Source organism: Oncorhynchus clarkii, chromosome 13, assembly GCF_045791955.1.
Source record: "Oncorhynchus clarkii lewisi isolate Uvic-CL-2024 chromosome 13, UVic_Ocla_1.0, whole genome shotgun sequence".
NCBI classification, from domain to species: Eukaryota; Metazoa; Chordata; class Actinopteri; order Salmoniformes; family Salmonidae; genus Oncorhynchus; species Oncorhynchus clarkii.
Genome location: NC_092159.1, coordinates 8,798,288 through 8,818,287, shown reverse-complemented (window position 1 = coordinate 8,818,287; position 20,000 = coordinate 8,798,288). Strand labels below are relative to the sequence as shown.

Here is a 20,000-nt window from a genome sequence, read left to right as displayed (position 1 = left end):
TGTCTGTCTGTCTGTGTGTGTCTGTCTCTCTCTGTGTCTGTCTCTCTCTCTCTGTGTCTGTCCCTCTCTGTGTCTGTCTCTTTCTCTCTTTCCCTCATATTCTTGCTCATAAACTCTGCAACTCGTTCAACGTGCTATACAATCTCTATTGCTTTCTTTCCCATTCTCAATCCTTTATCCCTCATCTTCTTATCTCTCTCTCTCTCTCTCTCTCTCTCTCTCTCTCTCTCTCTCTCGCTCTCGCTCTCGCTCTCTCTCTCTCCAGGTTGTTTTCTCAGAGGGTGTTGAAGAGGAAAAGAAAGCCTGTGTTTGACATCTCCAGGAACGTGTTGGAACTCATCTACGGACAGACACTGGCCTGGTATAAACTCTAACCCTGGTCCTGCACCTAGCCTCAACCCTACACCTTAACCCTGCACCTAGCCTCAACCCTGCACCTAGCCTTAACCCTGCACCTAGCCTCAACCCTGCACCTAGCCTCAACCCTGCACCTAGCCTCAACCCTGCACCTAGCCTCAAATCTGCACCTAGCCTCAACCCTGCACCTAGCCTCAACCCTGCACCTAGCCTCAACCCTGCACCTAGCCTCAACCCTGCACCTAGCCTTAACCCTACACCTAGCCTCAAATCTGCACCTAGCCTCAACCCTGCACCTAGCCTCAACCCTGCACCTAGCCTCAACCCTGCACCTAGCCTCAACCCTGCACCTAGCCTCAACCCTGCACCTAGCCTCAACCCTGCACCTAGCCTCAAATCTGCACCTAGCCTCAACCCTGCACCTAGCCTCAACCCTGCACCTAGCCTCAATCCTGCACCTAGCCTCAACCCTGCACCTAGCCTTAACCCTGCACCTAGCCTTAACCCTGCACCTAGCCTCAACCCTGCACCTAGCCTCAACCCTGCACCTAGCCTCAACCCTGCACCTAGCCTTAACCCTGCACCTAGCCTGAACCCTGCACCTAGCCTTAACCCTGCACCTAGCCTTAACCCTGCACCTAGCCTCAACCCTGCACCTAGCCTTAACCCTGCACCTAGCCTTAACCCTGCACCTAGCCTTAACCCTGCACCTAGCCTTAACCCTGCACCTAGCCTCAACCCTGCACCTAGCCTTAACCCTGCACCTAGCCTCAACCCTGCACCTAGCCTTAACCCTGCACCTAGCCTTAACCCTGCACCTAGCCTTAACCCTGCACCTAGCCTTAACCCTGCACCTAGCCTTAACCCTGCACCTAGCCTTAACCCTGCACCTAGCCTTAACCGTGCACCTAGCCTTAACCCTGCACCTAGCCTCAACCCTGCACCTAGCCTTAACCCTGCACCTAGCCTCAACCCTGCACCTAGCCTTAACCCTGCACCTAGCCTCAACCTAGGCCTGGTAACATACTTATGACAATATATGTGTGTAGGACGGGTTGCATTTATGCAACAACAATAAAACTGTTTCAAAGTGCTTTGTATGGGCTGATGTTGTATCATGTCTGTGTTGTTTAGGTTGTAGTAATGTTGTATCATGTCTGTGTTGTGGAGGTTGTAGTGATGTTATATCATGTCTGTGTTGTTTAGGTTGTAGTAATGTTGTATCATGTCTGTGTTGTGGAGGTTGTAGTGATGTTGTATCATGTCTGTGTTGTGGAGGTTGTAGTGAGGTTGTAGTGATGTTGTATCTTGTCTGTGTTGTGGAGGTTGTAGTGATGTTGTATCATGTCTGTGTTGTGGAGGTTGTAGTGATGTTGTAGCATGTCTGTGTTGTGGAGGTTGTAGTGAGGTTGTAGTGATGTTGTAGCATGTCTGTGTTGTGGAGGTTGTAGTGATGTTGTATCATGTCTGTGTTGTGGAGGTTGTAGTGATGTTGTATCATGTCTGTGTTGTGGAGGTTGTAGTGATGTTGTAGTGATGTTGTATCATGTCTGTGTTGTGGAGGTTGTAGTGATGTTGTATCATGTCTGTGTTGTGGAGGTTGTAGTGAGGTTGTAGTGATGTTGTATCATGTCTGTGTTGTGGAGGTTGTAGTGATGTTGTAGCATGTCTGTGTTGTGGAGGTTGTAGTGATGTTGTATCATGTCTGTGTTGTGGAGGTTGTAGTGATGTTGTAGTAATGTTGTATCATGTCTGTGTTGTTTAGGTTGGGGGTGTTGTTCACTCCTCTGCTTCCTGCTGTACAGATCATCAAACTACTGCTTCTCTTCTACATGAAGCAGGTAGGTTCACCTCTGTTCTGATCATACTGGTAACTTCTCTTCCACATGAAGCAGGTAGGTTCACCTCTGTTCTGATCACTGCCATGATCATACTGGTAACTTCTCTTCTACAGGAAGCAGGTAGGTACACCTCTGTTCTGATCACTGTACCATGATCATACTGGTAACTGGACTATGTAGACAAATTACTATCCAACTACAACTGAATGTCAACTGACCTTTAACCTTGTCTTGACTCACAAACTGTTCTCTGACCGTATCCTGACAGTTGTGTGTGTGTGTGTGTGTGTGTGTGTGTGTCCCACCAGACTAGTGTGATGATGAACTGCCAGTCTCCTAGGAAGCCCTACAGGGCCAGTCAGATGAGCACCATCTTCATCACTCTCCTCTGCTGCCCTTCCTTCCTGGGGGCTGCTGTTTGTGTCAGCTACACTATGTGGAGGTAAGGAGAGATGGACAGATGTCAGTAACACACACACTGAAGATCTTGAACACACACTGAAGATGTTGAACACACACACTGAAGATGTTGATCACACACATACCTGCAATATACATTATCCACATAGATAACATAGTATATCAATCTCTCTCCCTCCAGTATCTGTCCACTATGTTCCAGTCAATATACATTATCCACATAGATAACGTAGTATATCAATCTCTCTCCCTCCAGTATCCGTCCGTCTGAGTCATGCGGTCCGTTCCGGAGCCTGTCCACTATGTTCCAGTCAGGGAAGCTGTGGGTGAAGGAGTTGGAGACACACAACCCTAACCTGGCTTGGTTAGCCTGGGCTCACAGCTACATAGTGGAGAACCCTCTGTTTCTGTTCCTCGCTGCTGGGATCTTCCTGTGAGTTGCACACACACACACAGACCGGTGTAAAGACACACATAGAGAGTGTTTGGCTGGCTGGCTAGCTGGCTGAGCTCACAGCTACATGGTAGAGAACCTCTGTTAGGATGATAGACCGGTGTAAAGACACAGACAGACAGACAGACAGACAGACAGACAGACTACATGGTGGAGAACCTCTGTTCCTGGTATCTTCCTGTAAGCAGCTACATGGTGGATAACCTCTGTTCCTGGTATCTTCCTGTAAGCAGGATGAGAGCTTGAGGGATTTGACACAAACTAAGTTCCTTCAGGTTGCTTTGATAATTTCTGTCAGTATCTCTGTAAAGTAGAAGGTTGTTGTGTGTTTTCATACTGTCTCTCTGTGTCTCTCAGGATAGTGATTTACTTCAACACCCAGGTGGTGGATGGACAGAGGAAGATTATCAGTCTGCTGCAGGAGCAAATAGAAAACGTAACGTCTCTCAACTCTCTTATACAATACTAATGTGACTTAACCCTTCATAACAGTGTGACTTAACCCTTCATAACAGTGTGACTTAACCCTTTATAACAGTGTGACTTAACCCTTCATAACAGTGTGACTTAACCCTTCATAACAGTGTGACTTAACCCTTCATAACAGTGTGACTTAACCCTTTATAACAGTGTGACTTAACCCTTCATAAGTGTGACTTAACCCTTCATAACTTAACCCTTCATAAGTGTGACTTAACCCTTCATAACAGTGTGACTTAACCCTTTATAACAGTGTGACTTAACCCTTTATAACAGTGTGACTTAACCCTTCATAACAGTGTGACTTAACCCTTCATAACAGTGTGACTTAACCCTTTATAACAGTGTGACTTAACCCTTCATAAGTGTGACTTAACCCTTCATAAGTGTGACTTAACCCTTCATAAGTGTGACTTAACCCTTCATAAGTGTGACTTAACCCTTCATAACAGTGTGACTTAACCCTTCATAACAGTGTTATCCAGATAGCAAACGTTCACCTCCTTTTATTACAGTACTGTCACAATAACACTGTAGTAAATATGTACCTGTAGAAAACTGACTTTGCTGATAACTACTTTATTGAGACAAAATGTACTTACTATGACTGATGTGGTTGACTCACCTAGCTATCATAAGATGAATGCACTAACTGTAAGTCTCTCTGGATCAGAGTGTCTGCTAAATGACTAAAATGTCAATGTAGAAAATGTACGTTCAACACTGTGTATAATGTATACAACCACTTAACTTGTCATGGAGTGTTATAACACTGTGTATAATGTGATAATGGAGTGTATAAGGTGATAATGGAGTGTTCTAACACTGTGTATAATGTGATAATGGAGTGTTCTAACACTGTGTATAAGGTGATAATGGAGTGTTCTAACACTGTGTATAATGTGATAATGGAGTGTTCTAACACTGTGTATAAGGTGATAATGGAGTGTTCTAACACTGTGTATAATGTGATAATGGAGTGTTCTAACACTGTGTATAATGTGATAATGGAGCGTTCTAACACTGTGTATAAGGTGTTAATGGCCAGCTACATTGTTGTTCCCTGGTGACCTGTATCATTGTGTTTCTAGGAGGGGGAGGATAAGAAGTTCCTGATCACTCGTCTCCAGGCCATCCACCAGCAGAAACGACCCCTCTCCCCTCGCAGACTCACCAGTCAGGTGTGTGTATGAGAGAGAGTCTGTGCCTGAAGGAGGAGAGTGTGTGTGCATGGCTGCATGCATTCCTTTGTGCCCAATTTTTCCTGGCTCACATTTCTGACCATTTTCTCCTGTCCTCTTCCCAGGATTCCAACTGTTAGCATTCCAACTACTGAAAGGGCATTCTCTCCCTTCTCATTGGAGGGAATATCTCAGAAAATGTCCTGAATGGACCAACCTGGATGTAGCTCTCCTCTGCTGCCTCTGGGAAGAGTTGTTAAGGAATTCTTCAACTGGAAAACTATTCTCATAGGATGTCCTCTTTCCCAGGAAGCTGAGTTGGGACTGGGACTATAAAGGAATTTACTTCTTTACAATAACAAATCCCACAGACGCCAAAACGTGAATCTGATAGGATCCACACTCTTTCCCAGGAAGCTGGTCCTTATAAGGATTGGGAATAGGATTGGGACAAAGCAGGCTTTCCCTCTTCCAATAACAGACTACACCTCATAGGGAAAGACCACTGTCTTTATAGGATCTTACTATGGCCAAGCCATAGGCTCCACCTTACTGTAACTAGGCTACATAGGAAAGACCACTGAGTTTTTATGATCTTACTATGGCCAGGCCATCGGCTACACCTTACTGTTTATTCTTCATGTAAATGAAAGGACATGCTGTTTATTCTTCATGTAAATGAAAGGACATGCCACTGTCACATCGAAGCTCAATACTTTCAGCCAAGGATCTTTGTCCTTTTTTAAACTTGGATTGGAAGCCCTGGTCACGAGAGAGGATGGAGGGGTGAAGAGGTGAGGAAACGAGACTGGGATACGGTGTGCTTGTAGGGACACAGAACGGAATGCGCTTTTTTAGAAACAATGTTTTTCCCCTCACAGCTCTGAATAGGGAACATATCAAATACCAATAAGCTGCCAACAAAGGGTTAAAACAGTGGCGTTGTTAAGCAGGGTGAATTCTGTGAAATATAGCATTTGTATTTTTTTTTATTGTAAATAGTATGATTTTTTTTTTGATTCCTTTAGTTTTTATTGTTTATTGTATGTTTTTATTGTATAAACTGGTATTTTGTCAACAGCCCTTTCATACCAACTGTGAACAGGTTATTTCTTTCCGTTTCTGATATAAAATGATTTTGATATGTTTTTATGTTAATTGGTGGTCACCACACTGCTTCTGAAATGGCACTCTTCCCTACATAGTGCACGACTTTATAGGGCGCTGGTCGTACGTAGTGCACTATGTAGAGAATAGGGTACCTTTTTGGATGCATCCTCTGTTTACTGTCTCTGTAGGAAGAATCCACCTCTTAGTATCGGGCGATCTGATTGGTTCGTTCAAACAGGAAATGGTCTTAGAAGATCAACCACTGGAACAGTACGTTATTTGAATGTCTCTTATTGTTTTTAAGTTGTTTTGTTTGTATACTTTATACGTAATTAAATGTTTTTAACATATTTGTGTGTGTATTTGCTTATCTGATGTTTTACCTAGTGGTTATGCTGCACTTGTGCTTTTCAGTGGAGAAATCTAATATAAATCATTGAAACATACCTCTTTCTATTATTCAACACAATTATAATGTACTACAGACATGCAATCAGCACCATACAAAGACCTAAATATATCGACAATTTCCAAAGAATCACTTTCCTGTCGTAATACCACTCATACATGATCCACCTAATAAATATGAAGTAGAATAGCACTCATACATGATACACCTAATAAATATGAAGTAGAATAGCACTCATACATGATCCACCTAATAAATATGAAGTAGAATAGCACTCATACATGATACATCTAATCCAATAAATATCAACTCCAAAGTAGCTTGAGTTTTAGGGTTGCAAAATTCCCAGGTTTCCCAGAAATCCTGGTTGGATGATTCCCAGATTCTCTGTTTATTCCCTCCTGATTCCAGGGAACTTCCAACTGGGATTTCAGGAACATTTTGTGAAAGTTACCGAAAATGTGCAACCCTTCATTGAGTTCAAACAGTTAATCACATAACCTTTTAGAGATACTAAAGTATAACCCATTATTATCCAGTTAATCACATAACCTTTTAGAGATACTAAAGTATAACCCATTATTATTCTTGTATAAAAGCATATGTGGCTAAAAGCACCATTCAGTATTATTCACCCAGGGAGAGTTGGAAGCAGCAAAATACAAACGTTTAATTCTCAAAACCTCCAGTAGAGAGCGCCATATCATAAATCTCTCCCATTCCCCACATACTGTATCAGCCATCCATCCAGACATCTCTCCCATTCCCCACATACTGTATCATCCATCCAGACATCTCTCCCATTCCCCACATACTGTATCATCCATCCAGACATCTCTCCCATTCCCCACATACTGTATCATCCATCCAGACATCTCTCACTCTGCTAGTATCCTATGTTTAGGTGTGGCAGTCTCCATCCCTCTCTGCTGCTGAGTTCATATGTGGCAGTAGGCTATGTGGTCGTTTGAGACAATTCTGATCAATCAATCAGTTCTAGTGAACCCTTGTTACTATGGCTGTGTTTACACAGGCAGCCCAATTCGGGTCTTTTGCCCAATTATTGGTAAAAGACCCTGATCTGATTGGTTAGAAGACCAATTAGTGGAAATAGATCAGAATTAGGCTGCCTGTGTAAACGCAGCCTATGAGGGGCTCGCTGTATTCCATTGCCTTCCATATCAGAAGCTTGATTCTGTATCTTCTGTAGCATTGATCAAAATGATCATTGAAGTCTATCAAGTCATTACAGTCGGAGGATTCCACTTCATATACATACACAACTTCTACACCTATTATGCATATATATATTTTCTAAATCCACAAGTCCGTTGTCTTATTTACTTTAAAACTAACAGATTGCGTCCCAAATGGCACTCTATTCACAATATAGTGCGCTAGTTTTGACCAGAGCCCTAAGGGGGAATCTGATGCCATTTGGGATAGAATCCTTAAAACGGATGACGTTCCATTTGTGTATGTCTTTTCGCGCCCAAAACACTATTTCAGTATAGTTTAGTTCTGTTCAGGTTTGGCTGAGTTGAGTTCAGCGTTGTTGAGTAAAGCATTGTTCAGTTGTTTGAACTTAAACTTAGCTGTTCCGTTGTTGTACTAAAAATGATTTATTATTCAGTTGAGTTAAGTCGAGTTCTGTCCCATTGCAGACACTATTCAAGCTGCGTTCAGAGTTGAGGTGTTTTGAGTTGCACCAAAGTTCTGATTTCAGATCCATTGAGTCCAGTTCAGTTTAGCACAGTAACTTTTTCTGCTCAGTTCTGTTGCTTAGAGTTCAGTTCTGTTGCTTAGAGTTCAGTCCTGTTGCTTAGAGTTCAGTCCTGTTGCTTAGAGTTCAGTTCTGTTGCTTAGAGTTCAGTCCTGTTGCTTAGAGTTCAGTTCTGTTGCTTAGAGTTCAGTCCTGTTGCTTAGAGTTCAGTCCTGTTGCTTAGAGTTCAGTCCTGTTGCTTAGAGTTCAGTCCTGTTGCTTAGAGTTCAGTCCTGTTGCTTAGAGTTCAGTCCTGTTGCTTAGAGTTCAGTTCTGTTGCTTAGAGTTCAGTCCTGTTGCTTAGAGTTCAGTCCTGTTGCTTAGAGTTCAGTTCTGTTGCTTAGAGTTCAGTCCTGTTGCTTAGAGTTCAGTCCTGTTGCTTATAGTTCAGTCCTGTTGCTTAGAGTTCAGTCCTGTTGCTTAGAGTTCAGTCCTGTTGCTTAGAGTTCAGTCCTGTTGCTTAGAGTTCAGTCCTGTTGCTTATAGTTCAGTCCTGTTGCTTAGAGTTCAGTCCTGTTGCTTAGAGTTCAGTCCTGTTGCTTAGAGTTCAGTCCTGTTGCTTATAGTTCAGTTCTGTTTCTATTCTGTTGCATTGAGTTCCGTTCATCTCCACCAAAGCGTTCTATGGCCCTGCTGTGTCAGAGTGTGTGTGTGAGCGTTTCATTTCAGCTACCTGTGTGAGTCTCTCCCTGCTCAGTTCCCGTTATTCAGCATCCCCAGCAGTTTCCCTGCGTCCATGCCCTGTTGCTGGGCCATCTTGGCCACATCAAACCCCATGTGTTTCAGGAACTGGATCACGCTCATTTCCTGTCCGGTGATCTGATCCCGTATAGTGGGACAGGTGGGATTACAGTGAGGCCAGGGGCAGCTGTCAATCAGACGCAGAGGACAGCGCCTCGGAGGCGAAGCTGGGGGCAGAACCTTGTTGGGGGTGGGGTTAGGATTGTTGCTATGGGTGTCGTTGTTGGAGGATCTTTGGTGGAGGTTGTTGTCGTGGAGACCACGGTCCCAGCAGTGTAGGGCTCTGGGGAGGGAGGTTCCTTTGACTTGGATGTCCATCCAGTAACTATGGTAACGGGGAGGAGCGGAAAGGAGGTTAGAAATGGGAGAGGTACTCGGTCAAGTCACTCATTTTTTTGCAAAGCTCCAAATTAAGGTTATGATATGTCTAATCTAAAACCCAGTTATGATATGTCTAATCTAAAACCCAGTTATGATATGTCTAATCTAAGACCCAGTTATGATATGTCTAATCTAAAACCCAGTTATGATATGTCTAATCTGAGACCCAGTTATGATATGTCTAATCTGAGACCCAGTTATGATATGTCTAATCTAAGACCCAGTTATGATATGTCTAAGCTAAGACCCAGTTATGATATGTCTAATCTGAGACCCAGTTATGATATGTCTAATCTGAGACCCAGTTATGATATGTCTAATCTAAGAGGAAGTTATGGTATGTCTAATCTAAGACCCAGTTATGATATGTCTAATCTAAGACCCAGTTATGATATGTCTAATCTGAGACCCAGTTATGATATGTCTAATCTAAGAGGAAGTTATGGTATGTCTAATCTAAGACCCAGTTATGATATGTCTAATCTGAGACCCAGTTATGATATGTCTAATCTAAGAGTAAATTATGGTATGTCTAATCTAAAACCCAGTTATGATATGTCTAATCTAAGACCCAGTTATGATATGTCTAATCTAAGACCCAGTTATGATATGTCTAATCTGAGACCCAGTTATGATATGTCTAATCTAAGACCCAGTTATGATATGTCTAATCTAAAACCCAGTTATGATATGTCTAATCTGAGACCCAGTTATGATATGTCTAATCTGAGGAGAAATGATGATCAGTGACTGTTCACTCACTTCCTGGTGATGACCTCATGGGATAGGCAGGCTGGAGCAAACAGGGCCCTGGCAGTCAGAACAGACAGATCAATCAACATGATCAGAGGAGAGTTAACATTCCACATAACATAAAACATTAACATTCTTTAGCGAATAAAACAGGAAGTTATGGTATGTGTGTGTGTTTGTACATTATTGTGTGTGTGTGTGTGTGTCTCTGTGTGTACTATCCAATGTGTGTGTGTGTGTGTGTCTTACGGGACGTCTTTGAGTGTGTTCCTCAGCTTATTGCCCAGATTCTGTATGTATCTCCATTGTCCCTCGTGGACCGGATGACCAGTCAGGTGGATGTTATCTACTGTTAACTGGGCCTCATCAAATAACCACTGGACCACAAACACTGGACCTAGAGAGAGAGAGAGAGAGAGGGGGGGGGGGGGGGGGGGGCATCTACTGTTAACTGGGCCTCATCAAATAACCACTGCACCACAAACACTGGACCTAGAGAGGGGGGGGGGGGGGGGGGGGGCGGCATCTACTGTTAACTGGGCCTCATCAAATAACCACTGCACCACAAACACTGGACCTAGAGAGAGAGAGGAGGGGGGGGGGTCTACTGTTAACTGGGCCTCGTCAAATAACCACTGCACCACAAACACTGGACCTAGAGAGAGAAAGAGGGGGGGGGGGGGGGGGGTGGCGTCTACTGTTAACTGGGCCTCATCAAATAACACTGCACCTGAAGAGAAAGAGAGAGTGCTAGAGAGAGAGAGAGAGAGTGCTAGAGAGAGAGAGAAAGAGTGCTAGAGAGAGAGAGAGAGTGTGAGTGAGAGAGGGAGAGACACACAGAAGAAGAGAGAGAGAGAGAGGGAAGAGACAGTGCTAGAGAGAGAGAGAGAGAGAGAGAGACACACACACAGAGAGAGAGGGGGAAGAGAGAGAGAGCGAAAGAGAAGAGAGACACACACAGAGAGAGAGGGGGAAGAGAGAGAGGAAGAAAGAGAGAGAGAGAGAAAGAGAAGAGAGAGAGAGAGTACTAGAAACACTCTTACTCTTGAGCGTGGGGTAGACTTTATATCCGAAGAAGCAGTTCCACTCCTCTCCTATGTGAGTCTGTCTGCAGCTCTCTGGCACCACACTACCCCAGTACCTAGACAGGAAACAGGAAGTATAGTCACCGTTGTCACTCGTATGGTCACTCGTTGTCTCTCCCTCTACCTCCCTCCATCTCTCCCCCTTCCACCCTCCTTCCACCCTCTCTCCCTCCCTCCCTCCTCTCTCCCCTCCCTCCTTCCCTCCTCTCTCCCCTCCCTCCCTCCTCTCTGCCCTCCCTCTTCTCTCTCTCACCTGATTCCTCTCCTGATAGCCTCAGTAGGGTCACAGCTGATGGTGCTGTGACAGTCTGTAGATCTGTACTGCTTGTTATCCAGGAACCAGCCAGAGTCAGCCAGACCCCGGACCTGAATCTCCCCGTGTCCCCGGGACTCCAGGTGCTCCGCCACACGGTCCACGTTCAGTAGTACACCTGTACCCCCCGCACTGCAGGGGAGAGGGAGGGGGGAGAGAAAGGAAAGGGAGAGAGTGTAAAAAGCATTCAGTAACCCAGAGAGGGGGAAATAAGGAGAGTTGGAGAGGTCCAGATTGAGGGAGAAACAGACGGATGTCCAAACAAGTAAGTAAAGTTAAAAGGTTTGAGACTGTGGTGATTTTATCAGACACACACAGTGTCCTGACCTGCTCCCAGCCAGTAGCAGGACCTTAGCGCTGTCCAGTCCTTTAGTAAGCAGCTCATTAACCACCTCCTTAATGATCACTGAGCCCATGAACGCATAGTCACCTGCACAGAGACAAACATGAAGACAGGCGCAGTAGACACATTGATTGATAGCTTGTTATACAACCGGTGGGTCTAATCCTGAATGCTGATTGGTTAAAACCGCATTCCAGCCTGTGTCTATTCCACCAGCTAAATCTATGATGTTGAAATGTCTATTTACTCTGTTCCATCTGACTGTGCAATCCACGGTCTCATCAGCCCAGCCAGGCAATTTATATACTTCATCTCCACTATAAAAAGCATCTAGAGATTATCTCACATTTCTTTTAGACTAACATTTAGTTTTCAACAACAGAGATGTGTATAAACCTTGCTGTCTGTCTCTCTGACATTTGCAACATTGTTTAAATATTGAAATTCGATCTCCAGCTGTCCCAACGATTCAGGATGAGACAGACAGGAAGTTTTTCTCAGCCAGTCGAAATAATGAATCAGCATCTTTTTTGGTGTATACATTGGGGAGAACAAGAATTTGATACACTGCCGATTTTGCAGGTTTTCCTACGTACAAAGCATGTAGAGGTCTGTAATTTTGTATCATAGGTACACTTCAACTGTGAGAGACGGAATCTAAAACAAAAATCCAGAAAATCACATTGTATGATTTTTAAGTAATTAATTTGCATTACTTAAAAATCATACAATGTGATTTTCTGTATTTTTGCAGGAAAACCTGCAAAATCGGCAGGGTATTAAATACTTGTTCTCCCCACTGTTTATAACAAAGAAATCAGTTGAAACAAAGTGCAGCTAGCTTGCAGTCTTTCCAGTTCCAGTTTGAAGTGATTGTGTCAGCTGTGTTTTTGGCTAGCTCCTCTGAACAACAGTGTCCTGGCGAGAGAGCACATTTTCTATGCCAGGTGAAATCGCGCCTCATTAGCTCATTGTTGTGGAAGTATCCAAATAAATGTAGTTGGCCAGCTAGCAAGCTGGATCAGAACGTTACCAGCCAGTATGGCAATAGAACATTTAGAACCCTGGGTCTCGTCTCTGGCAACCAAACTGATAGAACGAACGAATGGGTCTCGTCTCTGGCAACCGAACTGACAGGCATTATCAGGAATTATCACTTAAATGTCTTGAATTATTTGAAATAAAATGCACAGTGTTTTTCCAAAGAGGCATCCTATTCCCTATAGAGTGCACTATCTACTGAACCGATGTTTCCTACTTTGGTCAGTCTTGGCTGAGGCTCCACTCCAGGCATCACTAGAGCAGTATGGGATGAACCTAGAGAGAGAGGAGAGAGAGATCTTCATGCTTTGTTGATTTCCAAAACGCTTTTGACTCAATTTGGCATGAGGGTCTGCTATACAAATGGGTGGAAAGTGATGTTGGGGGGAAAAACATACGACATTATAAAATCCATGTACACAAACAACAAGTCTGGGGTTAAAATTGGCAAAAGAAAACACACATTTCTTCCCACAGGGCCGTGGGGTGAGACAGGGATGCAGCTTAAGCCCCACCCTCTTCAACATATATATCAACGAATTGGCGCGGGCACTAGAAAGGTCAGCAGCACCCGGCCTCACCCTATTAGAATCTGAAGTCAAATATCTACTGTTTGCTGATGATCTGCTGCTTCTGTCCCCAACCAAGGAGGGCCTAACGCAGCACCTAGATATTCTGCACAGATTCTGTCAGACCTGGGCCCTGACAGTAAATCTCAGTAAGACAAAAATAATGGTGTTCCAAAAAAGGTCCAGGAACAAAAATACAAATTCCATCTAGACACCGTTGTCCTAGAGCACACAAAAACACTTCAGCGCCACAGGTAACTTCCACAAAGCTGTCCACAAAGCTGTGAACAATCTGAGAGACAAGGTAAGAAGGGCCTTCTATGCCATCAAAAGGAACATAAATGTCAACATACCAATTAGGATTTGGCTAAAAATACTTGAATCAGTCATAGAGCCCATTGCCCTTTATGGTTGTGAGGTCTGGGGTCCGCTCACCAACCAAGACTTCACAAAATGAGACAAACATCAAATGGAGACTCTGCATTCAGAATTCTGCAAACATATCCTCCATGCACAACGTAAAACACCAAATAATGCATGCAGAGCAGAATTAGGCCGATACCCGCTAATTATCAAAATCCAGAAAAGAGCTGTTAAATTCTACAACCACCTAAAAGGAAGCGATTCCCAAACCTTCCATAACAAAGCCATCACCTACAGAGAGATGAACCTGGAGAAGAGTCCCCTAAGCAAGCTGGTCCTGGGGCTCTGTTCACAAACACACCCCACAGAGCCCCAGGACAGCAGCACAATTAGACCCAACCAAATCATGAGAAAACAAAAAGATAATTACTTGACATGTTGGAAAGAATTTTGTTTAAAAACAGAGCAAACTAGAATGCTATTTGGCCCTAAACAGAGAGTACACAGTGGCAGAATACCTGACCCAAACTTAAGAAAAGCTTTGACTATGTACAGACTCAGTGAGCATAGCATTGCTATTGAGAAAGGCCGCAGTAGGCAGACATGGCTCTCAAGAGAAGACAGGCTATGTGCTCACTGCCCACAAAATGAGGTGGAAACTGAGCTGCACTTCCTAACCTCCTGTCCAATGTATGACCATATTAGAGAGACATATTTCCCTCAGATTACACAGACCCACAAATAATTTTTTAAACTATTTTGATAAACTCTCATATCTACTGGGTGAATTTCCACAGTGTGCCGTCACAGCAGCAAGATGTGTGACCTGTTGCCACGAGAAAAGGGCAACCAGGGAAGAACAAACACCATTGTAAAAACAACCCATATTTATGCTTATTTATTTTCCCTTTTGTACTTTAACTATTTGCACATCGTTACAACACTGTATATAAATATAATATGACATTTTAAATGTCTTTATTCGTTTGGAACTCATTTTTATTGTTTATTATCTTTAAAAAATATATATTTCACCTTTATTTAACCAGGTGGCCAGTTGAGAACACCTTTATTTAACCAGGTGACCAGTTGAGAACACCTTTATTTAACCAGGTGGCCAGTTGAGAACACCTTTATTTAACCAGGTGGCCAGTTGAGAACACCTTTATTTAACCAGGTAGGCTAGTTGAGAACACCTTTATTTAACCAGGCGGCCAGTTGAGAACACCTTTATTTAACCAGGTGGCTAGTTGAGAACACCTTTATTTAACCAGGTGGCCAGTTGAGAACACCTTTATTTAACCAGGTGGACTAGTGGAGAACACCTTTATTTAACCAGGTGGACTAGTGGAGAACACCTTTATTTAACCAGGTAGGCTAGTTGAGAACACCTTTATTTAACCAGGTGGCCAGTTGAGAACACCTTTATTTAACCAGGTGGCCAGTTGAGAACACCTTTATTTAACCAGGTGGCCAGTTGAGAACACCTTTATTTAACCAGGTGGCTAGATGAGAACACCTTTATTTAACCAGGTGGCCAGTTGAGAACACCTTTATTTAACCAGGTGGCCAGTTGAGAACACCTTTATTTAACCAGGTAGGCTAGTTGAGAACACCTTTATTTAACCAGGCGGCCAGTTGAGAACACCTTTATTTAACCAGGTGGCTAGTTGAGAACACCTTTATTTAACCAGGTGGCCAGTTGAGAACACCTTTATTTAACCAGGTGGACTAGTGGAGAACACCTTTATTTAACCAGGTGGACTAGTGGAGAACACCTTTATTTAACCAGGTAGGCTAGTTGAGAACACCTTTATTTAACCAGGTGGCCAGTTGAGAACACCTTTATTTAACCAGGTGGCCAGTTGAGAACACCTTTATTTAACCAGGTGGCCAGTTGAGAACACCTTTATTTAACCAGGTAGGCTAGTTGAGAACAAGTTCTCATTTACATCTGCGACCTGGCAAAGATAAAGCAAAGCAGTGCGACACAAACAACAACAGAGTTACACATGGAATAAACAAACATACAGTCAATAATACAATAGAAAAAGTCTATATACAGTGAGTGCAAATGAGGTGAGATAAGGGAGGAAAGGCAATAAATAGGCCATGGTGGCAAAGTAATTACAATTGAATGATTGAATTATCTAATTATCGACAGACAGACAGACAGACAGACAGACAGACAGTCCTCAGGGGGAGACAGACAGACAGACAGAGTGTTCCAGTCAGAGGGAGACAGACAGACAGACAGACAGACAGACAGACAGACAGACAGACAGACAGACAGACAGAGTCCTCAGGGGGAGACAGACAGACAGACAGACAGAGTTAGAAAACCATAACACACAGAGACTCAGAGTGTTCCAGTCAGAGGGAGGAAGAGGTTGTTTGGTAAAGAGCTGCAGCACAACTTTACTGACTCACACTGACAAGAGAAAACACCAACCGTTTCATACACAAACACCATAAACAAACACACATATGCAAGAAGGGAGAGAAGAGCAATAGGAGAGAAGAGCGATAGGAGAGAAGAGCGATAGGAGAGAAGAGCGATAGGAGAGAAGAGCGATAGGAGAGAAGGGCGATAGGAGAGAAGGGCGATAGGAGAGAAGGGCGATAGGAGAGAAAGCGACAGGAGAGAAGAGCGACAGGAGAGAGAGAGCGACAGGAGAGAAGAGCGATAGGAGAGAAGAGCGATAGGAGAGAAGAGCGATAGGAGGGAAGAGCGATAGGAGAGAAGAGCGATAGGAGAGAAGAGCGATAGGAGAGAAGAGCGATAGGAGAGAGAGCGATAGGAGAGAGAGCGATAGGAGAGAGAGCGATAGGAGAGAAGAGCGACAGGAGAGAGAGCGATAGGAGAGAAGAGCGATAGGAGAGAAGAGCGATAGGAGAGAGAGCGACAGGAGAGAGAGCGACAGGAGAGAAGAGCGATAGGAGAGAAGAGCGATAGGAGAGAAGAGCGATAGGAGAGAAGAGCGATAGGAGGGAAGAGCGATAGGAGAGAAGAGCGATAGGAGAGAGAGCGATAGGAGAGAAGAGCGATAGGAGAGAAGAGCGATAGGAGAGAGAGCGATAGGAGGGAAGAGCGATAGGAGGGAAGAGCGATAGGAGAGAGAGCGATAGGAGACAGAGCGATAGGAGGGAAGAGCGATAGGAGGGAAGAGCGATAGGAGAGAGAGAGCGATAGGAGACAGAGCGATAGGAGACAGAGCGATAGGAGAGAGAGAGCGATAGGAGAGAGAGCGATAGGAGACAGAGCGATAGGAGGGAAGAGCGATAGGAGAGAGAGCGATAGGAGAGAGAGCGATAGGAGAGAAGAGCGATAGGAGAGAAGAGCGATAGGAGGGAAGAGCGATAGGAGGGAAGAGCGATAGGAGGGAAGAGCGATAGGAGGGAAGAGCGATAGGAGACAGAGCGATAGGAAACAGAGCGATAGGAGACAGAGCGATAGGAGACAGAGCGATAGGAGAGAAGAGCGATAGGAGAGAAGGGCGATAGGAGAGAAGAGCGATAGGAGGGAAGAGCGATAGGAGAGAGAGCGATAGGAGAGAAGAGCGATAGGAGGGAAGAGCGATAGGAGAGAGAGCGATAGGAGAGAGCGATAGGAGAGAGAGCGATAGGAGAGAGAGCGATAGGAGAGAGAGAGTGATAGGAGACAGAGCGATAGGAGAGAGAGAGCGATAGGAGACAGAGCGATAGGAGACAGAGCGATAGGAGACAGAGCGATAGGAGACAGAGCGATAGGAGAGAGAGCGATAGGAGAGAGAGCGATAGGAGAGAGAGAGTGATAGGAGAGAGAGTGATATGAGAGAAGAGCGATAGGAGAGAAGAGCGATAGGAGAGAAGAGCGATTGGAGGGAAGAGCGATAGGAGGGAAGAGCGATAGGAGACAGAGCGATAGAAGAGAGAGAGCGATAGGAGACAGAGCGATAGGAGGGAAGAGCGATAGGAGAGAGAGCGATAGGAGAGAGAGAGCGATAGGAGACAGAGCGATAGGAGACAGAGCGATAGGAGACAGAGCGATAGGAGGGAAGAGCGATAGGAGAGAGAGAGCGATAGGAGAGAGAGCGATAGGAGAGAAGAGCGATAGGAGAGAAGAGCGATAGGAGGGAAGAGCGATAGGAGGGAAGAGCGATAGGAGGGAAGAGCGATAGGAGACAGAGCGATAGGAGACAGAGCGATAGGAGACAGAGCGATAGGAGGGAAGAGCGATAGGAGAGAGAGAGCGATAGGAGACAGAGCGATAGGAGAGAGAGCGATAGGAGAGAAGAGCGATAGGAGAGAAGAGCGATAGGAGAGAAGAGCGATAGGAGAGAAGGGCGATAGGAGAGAAGGGCGATAGGAGAGAAGAGCGATAGGAGGGAAGAGCGATAGGAGGGAAGAGCGATAGGAGGGAAGAGCGATAGGAGGGAAGAGCGATAGGAGAGAGAGAGCGATAGGAGGGAAGAGCGATAGGAGAGAGAGAGCGATAGGAGAGACAGAGCGATAGGAGACAGAGCGATAGGAGACAGAGCGATAGGAGGGAAGAGCGATAGGAGGGAAGAGCGATAGGAGAGAGAGAGCGATGGAGAGAGAGAGCGATAGGAGACAGAGCGATAGGAGACAGAGCGATAGGAGAGAGAGCGATAGGAGAGAGAGCGATAGGAGAGAGAGCGATAGGAGAGAGAGCGATAGGAGAGAAGAGCGATAGGAGAGAAGAGCGATAGGAGAGAAGAGCGATAGGAGAGAAGAGCGATAGGAGGGAAGAGCGATAGGAGGGAAGAGCGATAGGAGAGAGAGCGATAGGAGACAGCGAGCGATAGGAGAGAGAGAGCGATAGGAGAGAGCGATAGGAGAGAGAGCGATAGGAGAGAAGAGTGACAGGAGAGAGAGCGATAGGAGAGAAGAGAGATAGGAGAGAGAGCGATAGGAGAGCGATAGGAGGGAAGAGCGATAGGAGGGAAGAGCGATAGGAGAGAAGAGCGATAGGAGGGAATAGCGATAGAAGGGAAGAGCGATAGGAGGGAAGAGCGATAGGAGAGAAGGGCGATAGGAGAGAAGGGCGATAGGAGAGAAGGGCGATAGGAGAGATAGGCGATAGGAGAGAAGGGCGATAGGAGAGAAGGGCGATAGGAGAGGAGAGCGATAGGAGAGAGACAGCGATAGGAGAGCGATAGGAGGGAAGGGCGATAGGAGAGAAGAGCGATAGGAGAGAGAGCGATAGGAGAGAAGAGCGATAGGAGAGAAGGGCGATAGGAGAGAGAGCGATAGGAGAGAGAGAGCGATAGGAGAGAGACAGCGATATGAGAGCGATAGGAGAGAAGGGCGATAGGAGAGAAGAGCGATAGGAGAGAGAGAGCGATAGGAGAGAGAGAGCGATAGGAGAGAGAGCGATAGGAGAGAAGAGCGATAGGAGAGAGAGAGCGATAGGAGAGAGAGCGATAGGAGAGAGAGAGCGATAGGAGAGAAGTGCGATAGGAGAGAAGTGCGATAGGAGAGAAGAGCGATAGGAGACAGAGCGATAGGAGAGAAGAGCGATAGGAGAGAAGAGCGATAGGAGAGAGGGCGATAGGAGAGAGAGCGATAGGAGAGAAGAGCGATAGGAGAGAGAGCGATAGGAGAGAAGAGCGATAGGAGAGAAGAGCGATAGGAGAGAAGAGCGATAGAGGAGAGAGAAGACTGAAAAGAAGGAGTCAAATAACGAAGAGAAAAGAGGATGGAGTTCTTACACCATGTTGGCATTCCACCAATAGGGGTTCTCCTCTGGCTGAGGAGACAGAATACCTGTACCTGGAGACAGAGAACCACAGAGAGGGGATAAAGACCCATGGAAATGAAGAGAGGGGGATAAAGGCCCATGGAAATGAAGAGAGGGAGATAAAGACCCATGGAAATGAAGAGAGGGAGATAAAGACCCATGGAAATGAAGAGAGGGAGATAAAGACCCATGGAAATGAAGAGAGAGAGATAAAGACCCATGGAAATGAAGAGAGGGAGATAAAGACCCATGGAAATGAAGAGAGAGAGGGGGATAAAGACCCATGGAAATGAAGAGAGCGAGGGGGATAAAGACCCATGGAAATGAAGAGAGAGAGATAAAGACCCATGGAAATGAAGAGAGGGGATAAAGACCCATGGAAATGAAGAGAGTGAGATAAAGACCCATGGAAATGGAGAGGGGGATAAAGACACATGGAAATGAAGAGAGAGGGATAAAGACCCATGGAAATGAAGAGAGAGGGATAAAGACCCATGGAAATGAAGAGAGAGGGATAAAGACCCATGGAAATGAAGAGAGAGAGAGAGAGAGAGAGAGACAGAGAGAGGAGAGAAGAAAGGAGAGAAGAAAGAGGTACTTGTGAGTGTGAGATTAATTTTGATAACTAAAACAGACAGACTGACTGAGTTCTAC

The 20,000-nt window shown here is 45.1% G+C and overlaps 2 protein-coding genes across 2 annotated transcripts in view; one reads left to right on the top strand and one right to left on the bottom strand.

Annotated features, from left to right (window-relative positions):
* Nucleotides 1–6,193, top strand: part of LOC139424342 (transmembrane channel-like protein 6) — a 27,626-nt gene extending 21,433 nt beyond the window's left edge. Inside the window, 7 exon segments of the mRNA XM_071176077.1 lie at nucleotides 266–361; nucleotides 2,123–2,198; nucleotides 2,507–2,640; nucleotides 2,875–3,051; nucleotides 3,430–3,508; nucleotides 4,644–4,733; nucleotides 4,859–6,193. Of these exon segments, the coding sequence (XP_071032178.1) occupies nucleotides 266–361; nucleotides 2,123–2,198; nucleotides 2,507–2,640; nucleotides 2,875–3,051; nucleotides 3,430–3,508; nucleotides 4,644–4,733; nucleotides 4,859–4,873 (667 nt within the window). The 3' untranslated portion in view covers nucleotides 4,874–6,193.
* Nucleotides 6,194–8,439: 2,246 nt separating this feature from the next.
* The window catches only part of LOC139424344 (palmitoleoyl-protein carboxylesterase notum1a-like), an 18,900-nt gene continuing 7,339 nt past the window's right edge, over nucleotides 8,440–20,000 (bottom strand). The window contains exons 4-11 of the mRNA XM_071176078.1: nucleotides 19,318–19,378; nucleotides 12,889–12,947; nucleotides 11,615–11,717; nucleotides 11,228–11,419; nucleotides 10,933–11,030; nucleotides 10,139–10,286; nucleotides 9,899–9,946; nucleotides 8,440–9,080 (exon numbers count right to left, since the gene is read on the bottom strand). Of these exons, the coding sequence (XP_071032179.1) occupies nucleotides 8,708–9,080; nucleotides 9,899–9,946; nucleotides 10,139–10,286; nucleotides 10,933–11,030; nucleotides 11,228–11,419; nucleotides 11,615–11,717; nucleotides 12,889–12,947; nucleotides 19,318–19,378 (1,082 nt within the window). The 3' untranslated portion in view covers nucleotides 8,440–8,707. The remainder of the gene's footprint in view (nucleotides 9,081–9,898; nucleotides 9,947–10,138; nucleotides 10,287–10,932; nucleotides 11,031–11,227; nucleotides 11,420–11,614; nucleotides 11,718–12,888; nucleotides 12,948–19,317; nucleotides 19,379–20,000) is intronic.